This window comes from Manis pentadactyla, chromosome 10 (genome assembly GCF_030020395.1).
Source record: "Manis pentadactyla isolate mManPen7 chromosome 10, mManPen7.hap1, whole genome shotgun sequence".
Lineage (NCBI taxonomy): Eukaryota > Metazoa > Chordata > Mammalia > Pholidota > Manidae > Manis > Manis pentadactyla.
This window is the reverse complement of record NC_080028.1, coordinates 5,655,468-5,678,657: the sequence shown is the minus strand read 5'-3', so window position 1 is coordinate 5,678,657 and position 23,190 is coordinate 5,655,468. Positions and strand designations below refer to the sequence as shown.

The following is a 23,190-nucleotide window of genomic DNA, read 5'->3' as shown; positions in this document are numbered from 1 at the left end:
TCAGAGAAAGCTGTGGGCGGGGCTGGGCCCGGCCAGGACCCTGGACAGCTCAGAAGACTTTGCTGCCCCTGGCAGTGCTGAGATGGCACCTGAGACGTGCTGGGAACCTTTAGTAGGGTGGGAAGGAGCTGGCCTGGCACTTGAGGGCAGGAGCAGGGTGAATGGAAGGGGAGAGCAGGTGTCCAGCAGTCTGAGGATGGGCCTGGAGTCCAGCTTTACCACGTGCTAGCTGGGGAGATCACCAAACCTCCTGGAGCGTCAGTGTCCTCATCTGTAAAGTGGGGTTTGTGGTCTCCTTTCCCGGGGCAGTTTGCCCCAAGCTGAGGGTCCTAGCCAGGCTGCTGTGAGAAATAAATCAGCTACAAGAAATCTGGAAAAGTTCTTTAAAAAATGATAAAGCGCTCACAGGCAGCTTGTGGGGGCCAGGCCATGGGTCCTGGCAGCCCAGGCCACCCACCAGGGGAGGCTCAGGGGTGGTGGGGAGTGGTGCCAGGAGCACACACCCCTACCCCCCGGCTCCTCTCCTAACGCCGCCCCAGAGAGCTGTGAGCTACAGTGTCCTCCAGGCTCCGGCAGCCTGCGAGGGATGGCTGGTCCCCCTGGGTGTGGCCTCTGCCCAGCTCCTGGAGACTGCAAGCCTGGCGCAGCGTCGCCTGGGGCAGGGGACACCATTCCTCAGCATATCTTAGACCAGTTTTTGAGTGACAAATGCCTCGCATGCCTCCCCGCTCTGGCTCCCCTGCGTCTGTCCTGGCATGTTGTCGGAGCCCAGTGAATATCTGCTGAGTAATTACTACGTCCTGCATGCTGGCTATGACCCAGGCGCTGTGGTGGCCTCGGAGGGCCTGCAAAACCTAAGGTAATTCTGCCGGTGAGGCATTAGCAGTCCTCCATGACCCAGGTCTTGCCTGTGTCTCCCTTTATTCCAGTCCCTGCCCTGCATACACCCCACACTCTGCTTACTACCCCCCAAATGCCTGCCGCTCTCCATCCATCACAATATTCTGATGATCACAGCAAAGTTGGAGGGTGGATAAGGTCCAATAAATGAAGTAAAAAATCACCCATAATCTTATCCCTAAGGCTGACATTTTGCCGTATATACTTCCTGCCTTTTTCCCCTCCCTCTTTCTCTTTTCCTTTTTTTAAGACAGAGAACTAGCTATAGTCTTGCATAAGCCTCTTCGCTAGTTCCTGGGGGGTGCGCTGACCAGGACATCATTTTCCTACCACATCATATTTCAGCAATGTGATTTAGCTATTTAAAAGTTTCTGGACGTGCTGTAATCTTTTAAGCTGACGTCTTCTGGCTGGACATTTAGTTTGTTTCCCATTGGGCTATTATAAAGACCCTCCAATTACTTCCTCAGGACACCTACTTAGAAGATGAATTTCCTGACTAGGGGACATCATACCACGCTTTTTAGAGACTCTGAGCCTTCACATAGGCTGATCCCCCTTCTAGGCTGTCCTTTTCCTATTTGTCCTCAGAGTGAACTCTTATTTCTCTGAGGTACACACATCCCCTTCTTCCCCTGGGCAGCTGCTGCCCTTCCCCCTGGTGTCACGAGTGCCTGTCGACTTCCTGCCCTCGCCCCCTTCACCCCCCAGCTTCCAGCACATAGTAGGCTCCTGGGAAATGCTTCCCAGCCGAATAAGCCAACCCCTGGCTGGGTTAGTAGTGGGCTCGTGCGGTGTTTCTGTTAGTCTCCATGAACAAGTGCTGCTGTGTCATCACATCTTTCCAAAAGCAGAATGTCTGCTGTGTTTGCCAGCTTGGTTGCTCTTTTAAGAGTGGGTTTGCCCTGCCCATCCTACACTCCTCATTTCCTGCCTTCCAGGGCCCAGTCACTGGGCACCTACTGAGCTCCAGGGCTGGGCGAGGGGGCATGACCTCCAGGAAGCAGCCTGGACCAGGGTAGGGGCCTAGGCCTGGGTGGTGCGAGTAATGGCAAGTCCCTTTGGTAGGAGCTCATGCTTTGCTCCAAAGGAAGAGATGAGTGATAGGCATACAGTAGGTGCTCAATGAATGCATGTCATCAGAAGGTAAGAGATGTGTCTGGGAGCTGGGAGGAGGGCTGCTGGGATCAGGGGTGGTAAGGAAGCTGGCCTAAGATGACAAGTGTCACAGGGACTTCTCTGCTCTCACACCAGGGACCAGGACCACAGGCTCTACTATCCCAAACCTGTGTCCTCCAGGGGCTCCTGAGCCACTGCCAGGCTGTGGCTCTGCTCTGGGCAGGGGGCAGGTGGAGCCTGTTGGTTATTGAGACACAAGCCGGCTCCCAGGCAGGCATGATGGTTTCCATCATTGGCTCTCTTGGAAACGTGTTTGGGCAGCCTCAGCTCTGAGGGGCAATGTGCTCCCTGCTGAGCCCGGGTGCTCCTCTGCGCTCCACAGAGCTGGGCAGCGCGGCTGCGGGGGGCTGCGGAGCTCTGCACGCCCAGGGGAGTTTGGGTCAGTGCATCTCATCCTTCGTTTGCCCATTTACTCACTCAGTCAGTAGACACTGGCCTTGTGCTGGTGCCGGAACACAGCACCCCACAGAACCCTGCTCCCAAGTGCAAATCTTCAGGGGCTCCCGTGGTCCACTGAGCCCCATGTGGCCCGCCTCATGGTGTGCTCCAGTGTCTCAGGGTCCACTCAGTCCTGCCTTCCCTACACTGCCCCTCCTGGGCATCTGCAGCTCCTTCTGTCAGGAATGACTGGCAGGCTCACCCCCAGGTTCACATTCTGTCCTTACCCTCAGGACCAACCCTCAAGCCCTTTTCCAGGAAGGAAGCCCTGCTCCATCCCCTGGGGTTGGCATCTCTCTTCCCTCCTCACACTCAGTTCAGGCTGGTCCCTGGCCATGGCTGGAAGCTAGAGGCTGCATCTGGGTGCCCTCTGCCTTCCTAGCTACCCAGCAAGGGTCTGGCACATGCCATGATGACCCACATGCCACCTGAGCGGACAATGGATTTGGGCCACTGACCAAACCTTGTCTTGGCAACAGTCCTGTGTGTTTACCTGCAGTTTCTATCTTAAATTCCCAGGTGACTGCTCCCTTACTCCTCCCTTCCTATCTTGTGAAGAGCCTGCCTTGGGACTCTGACCCCCACAGGGCAGGCACACTCCAGCCGGGTGTCTGCAAAGGTCAGCGGGGCCCAGTGGGGCAAAGTGAGTAATCCTGTGGGGACCTCCCTGGTTGGTGAAGGCACTGGTCATCCCACTGCCCAGGGCTGCTCCTTGGGGGACACGTGGCAGCTCCCTGCTCCCGAGGAGAAGCACAGGGCCTGCCGATGCTATGCCCACCACCCAGGCTTCACCCATCCTTGCCATTTGCCTGGCTGAGGTGGTGTCTCCAGCCTGGCCTCTTCACTGCCCCAGAATCGCCGCAGCAGGAGTGAAAGTGAGGTCTAAAGATGAGGAGGAGGGGTGCCCAGCTGAGGCCCCCTTGGCCAGCCCCTGCCTCCTGTCTGGCCTCAGGTCCCCAGCCCAGGCCTCCACCCTTTTCCTCTGCAGCCCAGCCTCTCCTCTTCCAGCCCTGGCCCCTCCTGTCAGGGCTACCCGAACAAACTCTAAAAAGATAAACTGGACCAAGTCTTGTCCCTGACCAAAACTGTCCATGGCTCCCCACTGTCCCTGATAAAAAGTCTACCCCCATAGGCAGGCATCCAAGGCCCTCTTGATCTGGTTCCTGTCCCTTCCTCTTCCACCTCATCCCCACCCCCACCCCATTTCCTCTTTCTCCAGCCCCACTGCAGCTGCCACACCAAGACCTTTGCATGCTCTGTTCCCTCTGCCTGGAATGCCTTTCCATACCTTCTTTCCCTGGCAAGCATTTATTCGGGTAGAGTGTGTCTACCTCCAGGAATCACACCAGGTGGCTGTCCCCTCTTCCCTTCTGTGGCCTTGACTGCCTCCTTACCAGACTAGGCTCTCCCCAAGGCCAAGCCAGGCCTGAGACACCCACATGTCCTCATCCCTGTCTCCCAAGACTCCAGCTGAAACAAGAGTGATGAACCTGGAGGTGGGGACCTGATGGGGAAAGGAACCCATAAGCCTTTGTTGAGGCCCCTTAGGTGGGCCTCTGAGGGCCGCACACCCTTCTCACCTCCCACACAGTTCCGGAGGGCCATGCATGACCTGTACCCTGACTACAGACCCTGTGGACCCTGCTGTCCAAGGGCGTCAGAGCTGGAGGGCATAAGGGGCCTCTCAGACTCTGGGGGGTGGGTGGCTGGGGGTGTTGCTCTCCCCTTTTCCGGTAAGGCAGGGTCCTTTACAAACTAGGGGCTAGGCTCTGCACTGTCCTGACCTGCTGCTTACCTGCCCCACTCCGGGTGAGGCCTCTGCTGGCCACCTACTGTACCCTGCGATTGGGGACAGGGATCCCCAGGGGGTGGGGGGCAGGGATGGTTAGCGCAGCACGGGGACCCTATGCGGCCCAGGCGCTGGGAAAGGGGGCGGAGGGGCTGTCCTCAGACCCCAGGAGGACGGGTTCGGGGCAGGGGGCCCTCACACGCGGGAAGGGGTACGGCGCCCCGGAAGGAGCCGCGCACGGCCCAGCACGCGGTGCCAGGCGCGGCGGCCGCGGATCGGGAGGTGAGAGCGTCCCCGCCCCTCTGCCGCCCACCCCAGGCGCGGCCGGGCTCGGGGCCGGGGGGCGGGCGGCAGAGGGGCGCGGGGCGCGGAGGGGCGGCAGCCGCCCGGTTCCGCAGCGGGGCCGGCTCGTCCTCCCCGCGCCGCGCCCGCTCCTCCGCCCCCGGCTCCTCCGCCGCGGGATGCGGGCGCCGGGCCCGGGCGGGGGGCGGGGGCCGAGGGCCGAGGCCTGGCCGGCGGGCCGGGGGCGCGGGAGCCCAGGACGCGAGCGCGCCCCCACCGGCGCCGGGGCGGGGGGCAGGGGCGGGGAGGCCGGCGGCGGGCGGGGGAGCCGGGGAGGCTCGGGGCCGCGCGGCGGGCGGGGAGCCCCCTGTCCCCCGCCCCCCGAAGGAGGAGTCTGGCTCCCACTTGCTGCCTCGGACGCGCGGCGAGGCGGCCGCCGCCGGAGGAGCCCCCGCCCCTGAGCGCCTCCCTCCCCGGAGCCGGGCCCCTGCCTCCCTCCGAGCGCGCTGCTGCTCGCGGCCGCCGCGGCCGCCGAAGAAGAGCCGGGGGCCAGGTAGGGCCGGGGGCGGCCGGGGCGCGGGCCGGGGCGCGGCGGGCGCGGGCGCGGCCGGGACCCTCTGCAGGCACGGGGTGAGATTCGCGGCGCGGCGCCGGGCGCCCGCAAAGTTACTTTGGCTGCCTTTGCTGGGTGCTGGCGCTGGACAGGGCATCCCCGCTGCCCTGAGGGCTGAGCGGGTGCAGCCGGGAGGGGCCTCGGCCGGGCCGCAGGACTCTGACTGGGGCCAAGGGGTCAGCGAAACTTTTCCCTAGCTCGCCAGCCGCTGCTGGCTGCGGGCGGAGTTGCTGATGGAAGAAGCAGACTGGTGGAGTGCAGGCGGTGAGGATGGCGTAACAATAGCAGCCCCTGGCCGTTGAGAGCCTACTGTGTGCAGTGAAGGCCCCGCTGGTACTTGGGGGCAAAGGAGCGGGGCGACTAATGCTGGTGTAGTGGCCACTTTTGCTAGGTATTGCTGGAAACTCCATCCATCCATCCATCCATCCATCCACCCACCCACTCACTCATTCCACGCATATTTATTACTGTCTGCTGTGTGCCTGGCACAGGGGAGTCAGTGGCTAGTCAGGCAGGTCCCAGTCCTCAAGGCAATATTTCATGGAATGCTCATACTAAGGAGCAGTTTTGTCTCTTGTGTGTTTATTTGTGAGCAGCCTCCCTTGACCCAGTTGGGGACAGAGGAGGGTCAGTTTGAGAGCTGATGTATCTAGGAGTCTGTGGCAGCCCCAGTTTGGGGTCCTTGACCCATGGGCCACCATCCCCTTCCATCCACTGGGGCAGGAGGCCCCACCCTGGGACTGGCCCCAGTCTGCCCAGCTGACCTCTCTGGGACGTCTTTCTCTGAGGGTCAGACCTCTTCCAACTCTCCTCCAGGAGCTTGGATGCCTCCCGTCCCCATTTCCAAGACCCCTATTGAATGGCCCAGAGGAGAGCTTGTTAAGTGGCAAACAATTATGAAATTAAACCAGGGAACAAAAGTGGGCTGGCTGGTGAATGGCTGAGCTGGCTCGACAGGACTTGAATGGTGGTGGGAGACTTGTTAGCGGGGATCAGTTATGCTGGGGGGCTTCGGCAGACACTGCCATCATCAATACCTTCACTGGTCTTTCAAAAAAAAAAAAAAGAATTAAACCAACCTCATGAATAATTTGTCACATCAGCTAAAATGTTTCGGGGGATGTCGGAGAGGCCACGGGCTGACTGCCACATGGAAGTTGGAAAACAGGCCTTGGTCCACAGGAGCCAACCCACCAGGAGACCATTTGGAGAGAGGGTAGAATTAGCTGGGCTGAGGCAGGCTTCTGGGGCTGGGGAGCCAGCCGCTGGGGAGCGGGAGGCATTCTGGAGCCGGGCACAGTGTAGGGGGGACCACGGTGTGGGAGCCATGCACAGTAACTGCTTCACGATGCTCGGCTCCCTGCAAATTGGCTCTCCCAGTGGCAGCCCCACAACACTTGTAAAATCTTTTCTCTCAAGATGGGTTTCTGCTAAATGGTTACATCTCCTTGAGTGCTCACTACTCCGTGTAGGTACATTAGCTGGCTGATGGCTAGTCAAAAGGTGATAATCCAGTTACAGAGGTTTAACCATGCATCGGAAGTGCTTCAATGTGGGGCTGCCTTCCTATTTATTTCTAGGCCCCAGGAATTTCAGAAGACCTGGATTGAAGTAGGTTCCCTCTAACGTCGATGTGGGTAGGCTCGGAGTGTTGCCTGCATGTGGGAGGCTGTATCTCAGATTCTAACTGCTGTGTGTGCACCCAGGATCACGCAACCCCCCCACCCCCAGCTGATGCCCTGTGGGCTGTGTTTAGGGACAGATAGAACAAGTCTAAGTTTAGGTGAAAGACCAGGGCTTCGGAGCTTTCTACTCTATTCTGTATCAGGAATGCATAGACTGACATCTCGGATACTATTCAAGAAAAGCCTGCTTTTTAAAAATTTCCCAGTCCACCCATAAGACTATTAAATCTTCTGAGGAAAATAATTTGAGTGCATTTGTTTTCCCTTGAACTTGTTACATTCCCTTGCAGGCAGCGATGTCCCCTCACATTCTCACCTAACACAGGACACCTCTTTCTGCACTTGTCTGAGGAATTAAGGATGGCAGCGGGATTGCACTGAGGGGTAACCCTCAAGAAGGAAAATCAGCATTCTTGGTGTGGGTTCCAGACTAGTGGAAAACAGAGAACCCTCCCCAAAGTGCAATCGTCTTTGAATCTATCAAAATTATTTCATTTTTCCAATTTCAGGTCTGTGAACTGATCATGAATAGTGGGGCAGAGGAAATGAACCGGCCAGGCAAAGACTTTTAACAAGTAAATATTATGCACAGAAAAACATGCAATTAGTGGAGGTTAGTTAATGCCTTTCAAGTTGCGGTGAGCTGCAGTTAAGGGTGGGATTTCTGCGTTATCCCTGAATTGTCTGTTAAAATCTTTAATGTGACAATGTGACATGTCTCTCCCATTGCCCCTCCCTCACTGGGAACAGAAAAAGGGTCTTTTCAAGCATTCCATCCCCCCTCCATTCTTCTCCCTGAGATCTTTCCTTTCAGCAATTGGTACCTTTGTCTGCTTGTACCTCTGGAGCGAGGGACCCTGGGGAAAGGGACTTCCCAGGTGCAGGAGCCCGGGGATGAGTTCTTAGGCTTGTTCTGGGTCCAAGGTCGCAGAAAGTGGACTCTCACGTGAAAGAAAGCCTGCTAGTGTGGGCGTCCATGTGTCCAAACCTCTCACCTTCCGGGAGCAGATGCGCCAGACACTCATGGGGCAAGGGGATGGGCAGAAGGGAGTGAGGTTCACTCTGAGAGCAATTCCTTGCAGCTGTGGTTCCTGGGGGGCATGTTCCTATGGAACGAGGCCACCAGTCATCCTCTCCCAACTGCCCCTGAAATTATTTGACTTGGGTCTGAAGAAGTGCCCAAAATGTAAAGAGCAAAACAACCCCAGAGGAAAGAAAAAGAGACCACTTTTTTGGAGATGGTGTTGGAGGGACGGTTATAAACGTTCCTGGGTTAATTTGATTCAGTGGGGCTCTCCCTGGTGACCTGGTGATTCTGTTGCCAAAACAAATGTTTTACTTACTTCTGACTTTTTTTTTCTTAATGAGACAAGACTTAGTTATGTGTTATCTCCATTTAAAATATCGGTGGCTGATGCGGGCACCCTAAAGCCATGAGACAAATCTTAACAAATGGAGGTTCTGTGTTTGCATTTTGAACTCAGTAACTTGAGATGTTCTTTGGTCTTTTCCTGCCTTTCTGTGAATTACTCTTTGGGGGTTTTCTTGGAACGTAATGTCACAATTTGGTCATACATCATAAATAGAAGCAGCTACAAAAAAAAAGGAGTCTCCCCTTGGGTTGCTTGTGATTCCCATCGAGTTCAGAGCCAGGGATTGAGTAGGTCCTTTGCTCCACTATCCCAGTCCACAACTGAGAATTGCTTCTGTTGCAAATCTTCACATTTCCATCCCTTCCTTCCCAGAAGGATGGAGGCTCAGCGTTGATGCACATGAAAAGACTTTTGGCATCGCCCATGCTAATTTCATCACTTGAAGGAGAAAATGATTCCTGCTTCCAATTTCCAGCACACCCGTGGTTTCCCTTCATTTCATTTTTTTCACATTTTCTGACAGTACTGCAGCCTGCAAGGCTGCAAAATATATTGCACAGGCTACCTGAAAGGTGTGAGTCCTTCCCCTCATCCTGCCTTCTTTCCCCGCCTCAGGAAGCGCGTTTGCTGTTGCAGTGTTCACGGAAAAGGCAAATGCTTCCCTCCGCCACCCCAGGCTCCCTACACACCACTGGTGTGTGTGTGGGGGGGGGGAGGTGGAGAACCAGTTCTGCTTTTGTAAGTTTCCCATTCAGACACATTAGTTAATTGATTATACTTTAGAGGCTTAATCCTTAGTTGCAAATTCTTGCATGATCACAAAAAATATACTTAAACTGATCATAAAGATGGCAAAACCCCAATCTCAGACTTGTGTAGAATTACCATAGTGCCGATTTGATTATGCTTCAGTGACATCTGTTTAATAGATTTCCATGCGAACTGTAAATCTGCATTCACTTTCTTTGCAAATTGTATTTGAGTGCTGAGCAACCAGGGCCCCCCCTTCCTTCCTCCCCACAACCATGTGTGTCCCAAACCCCCACTACTGTTGAGTGCGACTTGATGTGGATGTGGGAAGGGGATGCAGTATGCCGCTTTTACACATTTACCTCGTTTCCTTTTGTGTGTGGGCATGTCTACGTGCATGTTTGAAACGGATCTGAGCAGCTCCCCATTTCAACTCCACAGATACATGAATCTCCAAATGCTTTATTTCGAAAACTAGGACATAGCACTTTTCAGAAGAAAAATTGTTCCATTCACTATTATTTATGTGATTGCTGATCTGCTAGATGGATATAGAAGGCACCAAGAATTATAATAATTTATGGAGCGGAGCACTGGTTTACAAACATATTCCTCAGCTTGCGCTCGTGGGTTTGAGTCTTGGGCCTTGTTCGGTGCTACAGGAATGGAGGATATTCAGAATTTGAAGACCGGCCGGGTGAACTGGCTGCGTTCAGATCTAAAATTAAAGGAATAAGTGAGCAGCTATTTGTGGCAGACAGGACATGAGCCAGTAAGTAGCACTTTTCATCATTTCTGAAATGAAAGTACATAATTGGAAAATGAAGCGGCAACAACTGCCGGGGGGGTGGGCGGCGAGGAATTAGAAAGTGTAATTTAAAATCATGTAGTCATCATTCAAAATGGGCCCAGCTAAAAGGTTTTTAAGTGGCAAATGCTTTAAAGTCATTCGCGGTTGATCCTTTTTCAAGGGATAGGGTCTAATTTTCATGATATTTGTGGATTCCTTCGTGCCTTAGCTCATCAGTTCGTTCAGCGTGGCTGCTGCTAACACCAGCTGCAGGCCGGTGTTTCCTTTCCTCAGAAACCCACAATCCATAAAGAAGGAGGTCACACCTAGGGGGTGTCATTTGAGGGACATGGTGGGATTGGGTCTGACTTCCCCCCCCCCACTGGGCTCTTTGCTCTTTTTCCCTTTCCTTTTTGTTCCTCTGTTTATTTATTTATTTTTATTCTTTATGATGTTTGCAGCTGTTGACTAATCAATTGCATATTTTCAGGCATGAGCAAAACGGGAAAAAGAATTTAAAAGTGACTTTTGAGCTTGTGTGGAGGCATGGCTTGTAATAGAATTATTCCCAAGCCCCCACACCTGGTGCTTTTCTGTTAAATATTATTTCTCCTGCCTTTTGCTTGGGGGGGGGACTCGTTAGGAGGTGCGAGTATGGTTTTTCTGTGACATTTCGCCACATTGTAACTAAGTTTTCAACGAAAGCCTCAGTGAACAGTGTCTGCCCCCGAGCTGGCTTTCGCTCCACTTTTCTCCGGGTGCTCAGGGGAGACAACCACCCGGCTGACCAGTTGGAGGGGCTGCGGCTGCCCCCTACTCGTGGTTAACGCAGAAGAGTGGGAGCAAGGACGTGGCTGGAATTCTAGAGGAAGCTTTCCAGGCATGTGCCAGGATGGGCTCTGCCAGGCTGCTGCTGTGCGGAGGCTGTTGGGGTAGGTGTTTCTCTGGGGCTGCTGCTTAATAGACGGTCGTCCTCGTGCAGCCACTGAGTGCCATCTGAGTTTAGACTCAGGCCAACACAGTATTGTCCTGTCCTCCCAGGTGTAGCTACAGACATGCCCGTGACAGGACAGGACACGTGGGGGCCTCTTGGGGGTGGCTGCCCTCACAGCCTTGGGTTGCTGGCGTTGATTAGGGCCAGCAATTTGACTTTACCCTTTGGGACATTTCCAACTATCGAAATGGGGACACATTTGAGAGCCCGAGGGGATGCTGGTCACGGATGGGGCACACCGGTGTGAACCGGGACTGTCTTGGGCCCTCCCTGACTTTGAGGAGTCTGTGTCGGCCTGAAGTAGATGCCCAAGCTTCATGGCAAAGGATCGTTATCTTCGGTTATCTTTGCGGATCATCACCCCTGGCAGCGCAGATGCTCCAGTTCCCCTCATGTATCTGTTGGATATACCTGCTGGGATGACTCCTTTGCAAAAATCCCTGTGCTGTTCAGAGGCTCCATGTAAGCCAAGGCCCTTCTCAGCAACCCTTCCCAGGTTTTGGGTCGTGCTGGCTGGCCTCATGGTTTGGTGGGGGCCTTCTCCGAGGCCTGGAGACCCCCACCCTCCACCTCTTCATAACAGGGTTCTGAGCTGTTCTGTTGATCTGTCTGGCTGCTCCCGCTGGGCCCCAAGCCCTTTGAGGGTTGGTTTCACATCTGAGTCTTTTGGATGCTAGAACAGGGTGTGTCCCCCGAGTGGGGCCAGTAGGGCTGGCTGGTGACCTGCAGTGCCCAGGTGAGGCAGGTGTCCAAGAATTTGCCTAGAAAAACTAGTCAAGGGCAGGTTGTACTGGACATGTGTAATCCCAGCAGTGGGGTGGCAGGAAGGGCCCAGGAGCCCGGCTTCCAGGCAGAAGGAAGGGGGTCTTTGCTTATTTAAAAGTGTGCTCAATTCTTGGAAGTTGCCTGCAGGGCTTCTGGGTTCCCTTGGGACTTTCTACCCACGGTGGAAGAGACACTTAGTGAGCACCTACTGTCTGCTGGGCCCGTGGCTTGCTGCTTCTGCGGGTTCGACGTCCGGGAGGGAGGTTTTAGCCTCTGCCTGTTTTCAGATGAAGGACATGAGACCCTGGAGGTCCAAGCTGCCTTTGGATGGGGCTTGTGAGTCTCGAGGGCCTGCACATTTCCTCCCACTCCTGTATTTGTTCCCATAGTGTTTTATTTGGCCTGTCGTTCAGGTGAAGACTCTGTGTTGGGAGCTTTGGTGAGAGAAGCCCTGCAGAGTCATGGCAGGGCCACCTGACCTGCCTGGGGAGGTTGAGGCAGGTGTCCCTGAGGCCCCAAGGCAGGAAAGGTGTGCACAGAGCCTTCCAGGCAGAGGGAACAGCATGTGTGAAGGCTCAGAGGCAGGGGAACCCTGAGTGGTGGCTTGGCCTGAATAGTGAGAGGGAGGCTGGGCCCAGTGTGGCCTCCTGAGCTGGTCCAAGGAGTGGGCAGCTCCATGCTCCTGAGGACACCCACTGTGTGGGCGGGAATGGCTGGTCAGAAGTGTGTGGCTCTGGCCTTGGCGCTGCCGCAGGAGGAGGCCAGGCCGTAGGAGCTGTCAGAGGGGCTGGGGCCAGGAGTGGGCTTCTTTCCTAGATAGGGCTTTTCATACAATTGGCACCTAATAGCTGCTTACTGCTTGGCGCCTTTGTGGGCCTCTAGGTTCCTCGTTGAGAGCTGTGGCCTGACACATGGAACCTGAGGCCCAAAAATAAATGCCTTTGAAGGGAAAACCTTGTGAAAATCTTGTGAAAGAAGACTTTATAAAATTTAGCCCTAAAAAATGGAGGCAATTTTTCAACCCAGAAATTTCTGGAATTTTTCAACCCTCCCAATCTGGGTTGACTGGTCCTTTCTGGAGGGGCAGGCACAAGGCTCCCTTCGCCCCCCTTTGTTACCCCAAGAGGGGACCAGTGAGGAAGCAGAATCACAGAGAGGTTGAGTGATTTGCCTGGGGCCCCACAGCTGAGCCCACAGAACTCAGTTTCCCCTGGACTTCGAAGCGCAGGCTCTCCTCCATTGCAGAAAGCACACCAGTGTCAAGAACAAAAACAATAAGAGAGACCATAACTCGATGCTGCTTCTGCCTCAGGCCCTTTGCACTTACTGTTCCCTTGGCTCTGCCAGGTTCTCTCCCCCCCTGCCCTTCTCTGTCTGGGTGTGGCTGGTTCCCTCTCACTGTGCACATTTGAAGTGATGTCACCTCTTCAGGCTTTTTTAATCACCCATTTCCTGCATTAAAGTACCAACTCCTCTTTCCTGCATTATTCATTTTCCCAGGCCTGTGTTATTACCTGAAAGTATCTTTTCTTTGTATGTGTGTTTACTTTATTGCCCTGCCACCGATTCCTTGAGGGCAGTGACCTCTTTGCTTTCTCACTGCTCTTTACAGCCCCTGGAGCAGCGAGGGCCCGGCTGTGGTAAATATTTGTTGAATAACTAAATGCACTAATTAACCCATTCCACTTCCTTTCATAGCTCCATTCACTTCCCACCCACTGGCACAGAGGAGGCACCTGTGGCCCCACCAGTATATGTGACTTGTTCGAGGTCATTGTGCTGGACAGAGAGCCAGAACAGAAGGCCGGGAGGTGTCCCCGCGGCAGGTCCCAGTGGTCCCAGCACATCCGTCCGCTGTGTTGCCTGCATAGCGTGTTGTTTTGTGGACCAGATGTAAACGTTTCCCAGCTAGAAGCCGTTTGTTTGGGAGATGCTGCCGCCCCCTCTGTGGATGGCTGTGTTCTCCGCATGCTGGCTGACGTGCTGCGGCTCCATAAATATTAAATGGGTATTAAAAGAAGGCTCTGCGTTCCCAGTTTCCCTGATTTCTTCAAGCAGGGCCCATTGCGAACCCCTTTATGTGAAATGCAGCATTTCACTGCGGAGTGCCTCCCGGGACGCCTTGCCGCCTGCCTGTTCTGGCTGCGTCCCTGTTGCAGAGCCCCCCACTCAAGTCCCATCCCCCCAAGCTGCTGGTGAACAGTAGGACCTGCAGGTGCCCGCTTCTGGTGGGGGTCCTGGGAGCCCCATCACAAGGGCTGTGCCTGGCCTGGCCTGCCTCCTTGCAGGGCTGTGGGATGGGTGAGGGGGAGTGGCGGTACCTCCTCAGCCTTCAGCTTTGCCCTCCTGACCCCGACCCTCGGCCAGGCCTGGGCAGTAGGGAAAGAGGCTGGCAAGACACCGACTCGGCCCCTCCATCCGTCCCTGTGCCCATCCATCCATCAGTCCATCCCTCCATCCCTCCCTCCATCCATCCACTAATTCAATGTTTATGAAGTATCTGTGATAGGCCTGGGGTGATGATAATAATACAACAATAATAGCTAACATTTATTGGGCACTCACTGTGTGCCTGGGCTCCACGACAAGCAGTTTACACGTCATGTCGTTTAATCTTCACTACTGCATAAAGAGATAATTTTTCTCTCCATTTTGTGGATGAGGAAGCAGCCTCTAGGGGGGTTAAGCCACTTGCTCAGGGCTGCAGAGCCCGCGGGGCTGTTGCTGGCATGGGCGCACAGTGAGGGAGACCCAGACCTTGCCTCCAGGGACTAGGCTGTCCATGGCACCTTGGAATGAAGACCCCTGATCAAGGCCCTTCTGAGGAAATGCTGGCTTTGTTGAGGGGTGAGGGGGGGGTTAGCTTTCGCCAGCTGGAGAGGGGGGCAACGTGGTCTAGGCAGAAGGAACTGGAACCCTGGAGGCGGGCTGCCTGTGCCTGGAGCTCAGCGCCCCTCCGTGCAGTGCCAGACAGGAGTCTTCCCTTCTCCGTGCTGGGCCGTCCTCATCTGTGAGTGGGAGGCAGAGCACACCCATCTCCTAAGTAGGTGGTGACTGAGAAAGTGTTGGATTGAATGGCTCCGAGCACGGGCACAGCTCCCCTGAGCTGAAGGCCTCCAGGGGCCAGAGCCTGCTGGGCACGGGAGTGTGTGGCTGGAGCACGGGCCGGGCCAGGCAAGCATGTCCATAGGGTGTGATATGGTCAGCTGTCCTTTGAGAAAATTCAGGTTCCCTGGGCTCCCTGAGCTGCCCCTTTGCTCACACTCAACACCCCGTGCCCCAGGTGCCCCAGTACCTGACAGCACCTGCTCTCAGCAGGCACTCAATGCACAGGTATCTGACTGAACTGAACAGTGATTATAATGGTAACGACGAATGTTAGCTGGGTCCTTGGTACCTGCCAGGCCCCGTGCTCAGGATTCCTGTTCATCTAACCTGTACAGCTGCCCTGGGGCCTCTCTGGGTTACAGACAGGTGGCCCGGCCAGCTCCTGCAGGGACTTGAGTCCTAGGGCCCACTGGCCCACCTCAGATGCCTGCCACTCTGTGCCCCCTGGGATTGCCTAGTCCCATAGAGTCAGTTAGCAAGACAAAGAACAGGAAGGAGTGTGTTCTGGGGTGGAGAGCAGATTTTTTGTCATCTTCCCCAGTGGAGAAGAGGGGTACGTGCTGTGAATCAGGCTGTGTGTTTTGGGGCGGGTGGGGAAGGAGAATGTTGCTGTTTATCGTACTTTGCATGGGCATGATTGTCGAGACTTTTAAAAAATTAATAATCCATTTCTCCTTTGCAGGTAATTAAAATGTTCTCCAGTCTCTAATTTTTGTCATTTTCCTAATCTAATTTGTTTCTGACTGTGTCGATTCTTCTTCCATGCGCGAAGCAGAGGGGATTTTTCTTCGTTTAACGTGACTGGGATATGACTGTCCAGGAATAGTTTAAAGGATGTTATTTTCTCCTTGGTTAAATGCAGTGCAAACAAAATCGTCATCGGAGGGTCTTAAGGACCCAAAATTGAAACAAAACAAAAGATCTTCAGGGCATTTCCTATTAGTCTAAGAAAATAATTATGGAAAAGAAGGAGAAAGATAGACGGGCCACGTAAGGAGGCATTAGCCAGGGTGTCAAATGCGTGGGTGTGCTGGGGTGGGATGAAATCTCCTCCGGGGCTTGAGTTGCCAGGATTCCACGGAGCCCAGTTGCAATCAGTCAAAGGGACGTTTCCACCCAGTATTTACAAATGCAAACTGCACTTTGCAGTGAAAGCAATTAAAAGAAAAAAAAGATAGCCTCCGCAAGCTGCAGTTCTAAGTGGATTCAAGTTTGACGGGGAACAACAGAATTCCTGAGAACAGTTACAAGGCACTGGAAGGTTTTCTAAGGTAGACATCTCCCCCCAGCACCCCCTGACGGCCGCCCCCTGAGCTGAGCTGGTGTACGCCAATCTGTCTGGGAAAACCCCTTCTCCAGGCACTGCTAAAAGATATCTTTAGGCAAAATTGATGTTGAGGAAGGAATTTGTGCCCGTGTCTCCGCCTGCTCGGGCTTGCAGGGGTGTGTGTGTGTGGTGGGGTTGGGGGGTCTGTGGGGAGGGGGTGGGGCTGGAGGAGAATCCCAGCTATTCCCCAAATCGGAAAAGTGAAACTTACCTTACCTGTTTGCAGAATACCAGCCATTGTCTTGCTTCATCTCACGGTCACCCTGTGTGCTCTGGAGGATTTTCTCGAAGGAAAAAAAAATGTCTTAAGTATTTAGACATGTTGGACCATGCATGCATCCATCCATGGCGTTGTGTGTGTGTGTGTTCTTTTTTTTTTTTTTTGGTCCCCTGCCTCCCTTCCCTTTTCTTTTTACCAAAGTATATTCATCAAACTGCTGAGTTGGAAAGATTTGTAATGAGTTTTTGAGCTGTACAACTGTGTTTTTTTTTTTTTCCTCTTCCCCCGCCCTCTCCCTCTTTCTAAATCTTCATCTGACATTAAATAAAGCAAATCCCAAACAGATTAACTGTCGCACGGTTCTGCTCCGTCTCCCCAGTCTGTTTCCAGGTCTGGCTCGGGGCCGGCCAGCGGCGGCGGGAGATGCCCGGGCGGCCAGCCGAGGCCCATGTGGCGCGCTAGGGGGGACCCCGGCGTCCTGAAGGCGGAGGCGCTGGCCCTGCTGCCCTGCGGCCTGGGCATGGCGTTCTCGCAGTCCCACGTGATGGCCGCGCGGAGGCACCAGCACAGCCGGCTCATCATCGAGGTGGACGAGTACAGCTCCAACCCCACCCAGGCCTTCACCTTCTACAACATCAACCAGGGCCGCTTCCAGCCGCCGCACGTGCAGATGTGAGTGGGCGGCTCTGGGCGCGGGGGTCCGGCTGGGACACGAGGTGTGGGCGGTGACTGCCCCCCCGGGGTGGGCTCCCGGACTCGGGGTGCCTCCTGGTCTTTGGGCCCAGCTCGTTCCTACGTGTTGACTGAAATGATTCTGGAATCCCAAGATCACCAAGGCCCCGAGCTGGGAGGGACGTGTGAGAAGTCGCAGAGTGACAGCCTGTGGGCCGGCTCTGGCCCAGTCCTGTTTCACTTGGCCAGGAGACTGTTCTACAAATATTTAAAAATGAGGTGATTGCACATAAAAATCCAGACTTCTGTCTTTGCTTTACAAAACCAAAAGGCCTGGCAACTGCAGGCCCACATGTCGTGGTGGCAGCGTCGGGGGGCTGGGTTCCAGATGCACCCTCCTGGTATTTGGGTCGGCGACATTTGGTCTACTTCATGTTCCTCATTGTACAGACAGGGTGACTGAGGCTCAGAGAGGGAAGGGACTTGCTACAGCCCTCGTGGCAGGCTAGGACTGTGATCGTGGGCTGGCCATTTTCTGCCTCTCTGCTCCTCCCTTTTGTCCAGATTTCTGTGCTTCTGTTGAGCACAAGAGGACCGGGGGTCCTCCCGAGAGGACCGGGGAGGTCTGCTGCCTGTCCCCTGGGGCTGACTGGAAATGCCAGGGATGCCCCAGAAGTGAGGCCTTGGCTAGAGCAGACTTGGGACCCTGTGCTGGGAGAAGGGGGAACTTTCCCCTCCCTGGGTTTTTTAATGGTGTCCAGAGAGGAGCAGGCAGGCCAGGGTGGAGGTGGTTAGTTCCTGGCCCTGCCCCTGCTGGCTCCTTGCATTCCCAGAAGACCCTCCTTCATTGTCCCTGCCCTGCAGGGCTTACTTGGTGAGAAACAAAGGCTCAGACAGGTGCCCCAAGCAAGTCCACCCAGCTGGTTAGCCCGGAGCTGGACTGACTGCCTCCCACCCTGGGCTTGCTCACACTGGGACCTTTTTGCTGTGACATGTACGAAGCGCACACCTCTGTGTCAGACATCTGAACTACTTTCAACCCCTTCGGGGTGCCCCTGTGCTGAGTCTGTGTCCCTGAAAAGCCCCCAAGGAGGGGGGACACCCGCCACCCCAGTGACAGCACAGGGGGTCAGAACTGGGATGGGGATGCTGCAGGCCTTGGGGCCCAGACAGGCCCTCCTGACCGCCAGGCACAGGTCCCGACTTCCTCTAGGGCTGTGGGCACCATCTCTAGAGAGCAGCTGTAAGGTGGGTTCCAGCAACTGTCCCCTTGGGGAGACTGGAGAATCGCACACCTAGAGAAGCAGCCAGGGGGTTTCCAAAGCCAGGCCAGACAGAGGTTGGGGTCGGGGGGACCCTGCCTCTCCATCCTGTGTAGTTCCTGCTGGGGCCTCCCTCTATTGTGAGGGGTGGGCACAGAGAGCTTACGGGTGGGGGGAGGGCTCTGGAAGGCGGGCAGCACCAGGCCTGGGGTGAGCTCCTGCTCCCTTCCCCGCAGCCCTGGCTCTGGAACACGCTCATTTCCACAGGGGCTGTAGGGCTGGTGTTGTCAGTAGCTGCCTACTTTATTTTTTGGTAGATTTCTACTTGGGAAACTGCCGCCAATTCCTGTTTTGGGGCCTGACTGGCAGATTTGGGCTGGATGGAAGGCCCTGGTTCTCTGGCATGCCATTTATTAGTCTCAGGGACCTTGAGGCCTGGCAGGGCTGCTGCAGGGAGGGAGGCCTTCCCTGGGCTGGTGCAGAGAAGGTGGGGTTTGGGTGTGTCTGTACCATGTGCACATCCACTTAGGAGGGCCCCTGGAACCCGTAGATAATGATCCCCTGCAGAGCTGTCATTTACAATGCCCCTGCCTGAGCCCAGCAGACACCCAGGCAGCCCCTAACCCCAGAACAGAGGGAGGGAAGCCAGAAGTCGGAGGAGAGGAGGACTGGGAACTGAGGAGGAACCCTCTGGAGAAGATGACCTCTAGGCTGAGATCCAGAGGAGGAAGAGTAGGGGGGCAGCCGTTGAGAGAGGGCTGGGAAAAGGGGGCATCTGCGAACTGCAGACACACTTTGCTGGGCGGAGGTGCCCCAGGCAGGAGCTGCATAGGCCCTTGCAGGCCAGTCAGTGTCCTGAGGGAGGGCAGTGCACAACCAAGTGAGAGGGGAAATCTTCATCCATGAGCAACTGTGGGTCATCTGCTCCTTTACTCATCCATTCAGGATGATAGTGAGCAGCGGTGCGGCACGCTGGTTAGAAATACATGCGCTGAGCTAGCCCGCCTGGGTTTGAATCCTGCCATGTGATTGTTGGGTGGCTCTTGGTGCTGCAGTTTCCCCATCTGTAAAATGCTGCTCCTAGTAATACTGAAGACAAAGTAGGTAAATCCACTGTGAGTGGGGCCAGGCAGCAAATGTTCAATATTGTCAGCACGCACCGTGCTGGCCAGGTGCTCCACACACAGCAGTGATCAAAGACAAAACCTTGAGCTGACATTCCAGAGGTGTGACAGAGAGTTAGCACATGTCATACAAGCACAGATGCAATAATAGCATATGATACTGGTAGCGCGCCGAGGGCTATGGAGAAAGCGTTCAGTGACTTGTGGTCACATAGTGAGGGCGGGAAGAGCAGATTTACACGGGCTTGCCACTCGCACCCCTCCTGGCCTGCTCTGCTGCCGCCTCCTGAGGCTGGGATTCCAGGCTATCACTGTCAGTGGGGCTCAGAGGCAACGGGGTGGGGGTGGGGCTGGGCCCTGGGAAGAGCGTGCACCCAGCCCAGGTACTGGGCTCCTTGTACAGAGCCCCCTAGTTGCCTGCTCAGGCAGCCTGGCTTTGAAGCACAACTTTGCATAAAGCTGGGGAAGCCAGAGCTGTGCAGGGGCTGGGGGGCCGCTGCCTCCCCACTTCTTTCAGACTGCAGGCCCCGAGAGTGGGGAACACGTGCAGGCGGCCGGGGGATGGCTGTGTGAGTTTCCATGGCGAGTCTCCACCATGGGAGAGGCGGGAGGATAGACGCCACTTCCCGGCACGTGATTTATCACCACCCTGGGCTTTGTCTCCGGGGTGAGGGAGCGAGGGGGCCTTATTTAATAAATCCACAATTTATATTTAATAACAACAGTGACAGTCCAAACGTGGCCTCCGATTGAGCCGTGTGATTTATGCAGTTGCCCCCAGAGACCCTGGTGGTAATGAGGCTGCCTCTGCCTGAATAATGACTCTGGATCTGGGCCTCTGGCTTTCAGGCCCTGAGACAGAAGACCCCACACCCTGCGCTGGCCTGGCAAGAGCCCCTCCAGGTGCCGAGATTCCGTCCCAGGTGGGCAGGTGGACTTGTGGCCTGCTGGTCAGTGAGGAGGCAAGAACAGTGCCTGAGGGACAGGCTCACCCTGGGGGTCTGCCTTCCAGCTGCCATGGTGCAGGGGGGTTGCCAGGCACCTCCTCTCTCCAGCTTTTCAAAGGAGTCCTGTGGATGGAGACTTGAGTCACCCTGTTTAAGACCGTCCAGGCACGTCCTCTGTGCGGGGTCCTCGAGCAGGGTAGCATAGCGGGGGAGTGTGTGTGCCAGGCCTGGAGGGGTCCCTTCGTGTCTTGTCCCCTGCCATCCCCACTGTGCCAGGTTGGCGCACGGATCCCCTGCTAGGGAAGGAGGCTGAGGCTTCAGAAGGGACCTGTGGCTCCTCGCCCATCTGTGCCCTGAGGGCCATCCGGGAGGAAGTGAAAGTCAGCCCTGAGCCCAGGCAGAGGCGGAGGGGCCAGAGGAGGAGGGGACTAAACCTCGAACATTCCATTCTTCCTCCTGCCTCAGGCTTTACACTCCCACTCTTTGCCCTGCCAACACTGACTCATTCTTTAGATCTCAACTAGGTGTAACTTCCTCCAGGAAGCCCTCCCTGACCTCTCCCCAGATCAGGTCCCCCTCTCCCCCTCCCTCAGTCCCTTGCCTCAGCTCCAGGGGCTTAGAATCTCCCCTTTCATGCATGGCACTTGCTTCAGCGTGTGGTCATACATAATTTCCTAAGCATCTCTCTCCTCCACCAGCATAGGGCTGGTCCCTTGAACCTTGTTCCCAGCAGACATATGGGTAGAAGAGAGAAAAAGGAGCTAGTATGAAGAGGGAATGTGGCGCAGGAAGAGTGGGGGATCAAGGAGGGCCTCTTGGGGGTGGGGGCATAATCCCTGGGCTTGGAGGACCAGCAAAAGCAAAGGCCTCTGGGAAAGAAGGGCAGGCCTGGGGACTCAGGAGGGCGGCATGGCGGGGCCATCTCGGAGCCAGTGATTCCCGCGAAGAGCACCGGACGGTCGTGTGCCATTGAGTCGGCCTGTCCCTGCCCCACCTGTGGGGCTCTGTTTCCCTAACTGTAGGAAGAGAGGAGGAGGCTAGAGGCCTCGTTCTGAAACACCACAGCTCAGGCCTATCGCATGGCTGGGCATGTGGCTGGAGCCTTGCTGAAGCGAGGAGCCCTCTGCCCGCCTCCCGACCCTCAGAGCTCCCCATTTCTGCAGAAATAGCAATAAGAGAGGGAGGGTGGCCTCTGCCTCTGACGCCCTTGGGAGGTTTTGGCACCAGGAACCTCCCGTGCAGGGAGCCCAGGGCCATGGGAGAGGGAGGCTGAGGCCGGGGCAGGGCACAGGCAGTGGCTGCAGGGGGTGCTCACAGCAGGGATTCCAGCTGTGGAGGTCATCAGGGTTCTCACAATATCTCTGGGAGTGAGGGGGGCTGGGGGCTGGGAGGGCCCCGGGCACAGTGAGGAGGCCACCCAGCTGAGATGCCAGCCCAGGGCTGGGCGCCCGAGGCTGCATCCTCTGTCCTGCACCCTTCCTGCTCCGTGACTCCTGTGAGACGATCCTTTGTCAGGCAGGGAAGAGGTGGTGACCGGTTTCAGGTCAGAGAGAGAGAGCTGTATCTTTCCTCTGGTCCAGGAGGAATGTCACTGGGAAATGACCATTTTGCTTCATTTATTCTTGGCACAAGAAGATGTTGAGGTTAGATGGCCAAATTCCTGTTGTGAAGACCCAGGTTCAAATCTATTCTTTACCTACTACTTGGGACCTTGCACACGGGACTAACTTTCCCGAGCCTCAGTTACTTAACCCATAGGGCTGCTGCGAATCAGGTGCCAGAGTCAGGTTTTACCACGACAAGTGCCAGAAATCCAATTTAAATAGTCTTAAGGACAAAAGAGAGTTTACTGGCTCACATAATTAGCTAGGAAACCAGGTTTGAGGCTAACTCCAGGCACAGCTGGATCTAGGGGTCAAATGATGCTGTCAGGCCCTCCCACCGTCTTACACGCTCTTTCTCTGTCTTTTTCACTTTATCTGGATTCTTGTTCTTTTCCTTACTTCCAAACACAGGCAGGGAGCTCGACAAGGTGGCCCCAGGGGTGTCCTTTCCACAGGCATATCCCTTGTGTCTAGAAGACCCATTTAGGAGGCATTCTATAAGCATATGTCCACAGATTGAATGACATCAATAGGGCCTGGAAATAGTCCAACTTGGTATGAGTTCTGGAACCAAAAACTGGTTTCCAGTTTCAGCTCCACTGGCTTTTGTAGCTGAGATCCTGGGTAAGTCAGCCTTTTTCTGAGCCTCAGTTTTCTCATCTGTAAGATGGGCATCCCTGTAGCACCCTGTCCATCAGTCATCACGAGTGTGAAAGGAGAGAATGCATGTGAAGTGCTTCACTCATGATGAGCTTGTGATCCATGGGTGTCACCCATGTCACTCCTGTTATTATCTCAAGGTGGAGCATTTGTTACAAATCCAAATAGCAGGGGACAGTGCAGGGAAACATGAGTCTTTATTTTTTTCTCGCGGGATTACGAGGCTTGCATCCTCACTGAGCTCAGAGCCTCAGGGGGGACGGAAAGAACAGAGTTAATTAAAGAGCTGGAGCTCCAGCAGCAGGCCCAGCCCGCCTAGAGCCCTCAGCCATCCTGCTTCTTGGCTGGCTGACGGCAGATGGGAGCTGAGGTGTGCTCAGGGCTCCTCCGCTAAGGGGCTCGCAGGAGGAGAGCTTGTTGGGACCAGAGATGGCATCTTGCTCCGTTTCTCCCTTCTTTTTCTCTCTGACTTGGTCTTTTGTCACCTCGTGGCGTGCTCGGTGGGTGTGGGTGAAGGAATGAAAGAAAGAATGAATGAATTTGACTGGCTCACTCACATTGCTGCGCCAGGCGGGATAGCCCAGTAGTGACTGGCGGCCTTTGGCCCAGTGAATTGTGTTGGGGGCCGGCAGGTGGATTCGGAGCTGGCCACCTGCGAGACTGTCATGGGGGGTGGTGAAGGAACCCAGAGGACCCATTTACTGGGAG

The 23,190-nt window shown here is 55.4% G+C and overlaps 1 protein-coding gene across 1 annotated transcript in view; it reads left to right on the top strand.

The window, feature by feature from the left end:
- The first annotated feature begins 4,976 nt into the window (after positions 1-4,976).
- The window catches only part of MPPED1 (metallophosphoesterase domain containing 1), a 68,508-nt gene continuing 50,294 nt past the window's right edge, over positions 4,977-23,190 (top strand). Inside the window, exons 1-2 of the mRNA XM_036931492.2 lie at positions 4,977-5,141; positions 16,593-16,885. Coding sequence (XP_036787387.1) covers positions 16,662-16,885 — 224 coding nt within the window. The 5' untranslated portion in view covers positions 4,977-5,141; positions 16,593-16,661. The remainder of the gene's footprint in view (positions 5,142-16,592; positions 16,886-23,190) is intronic.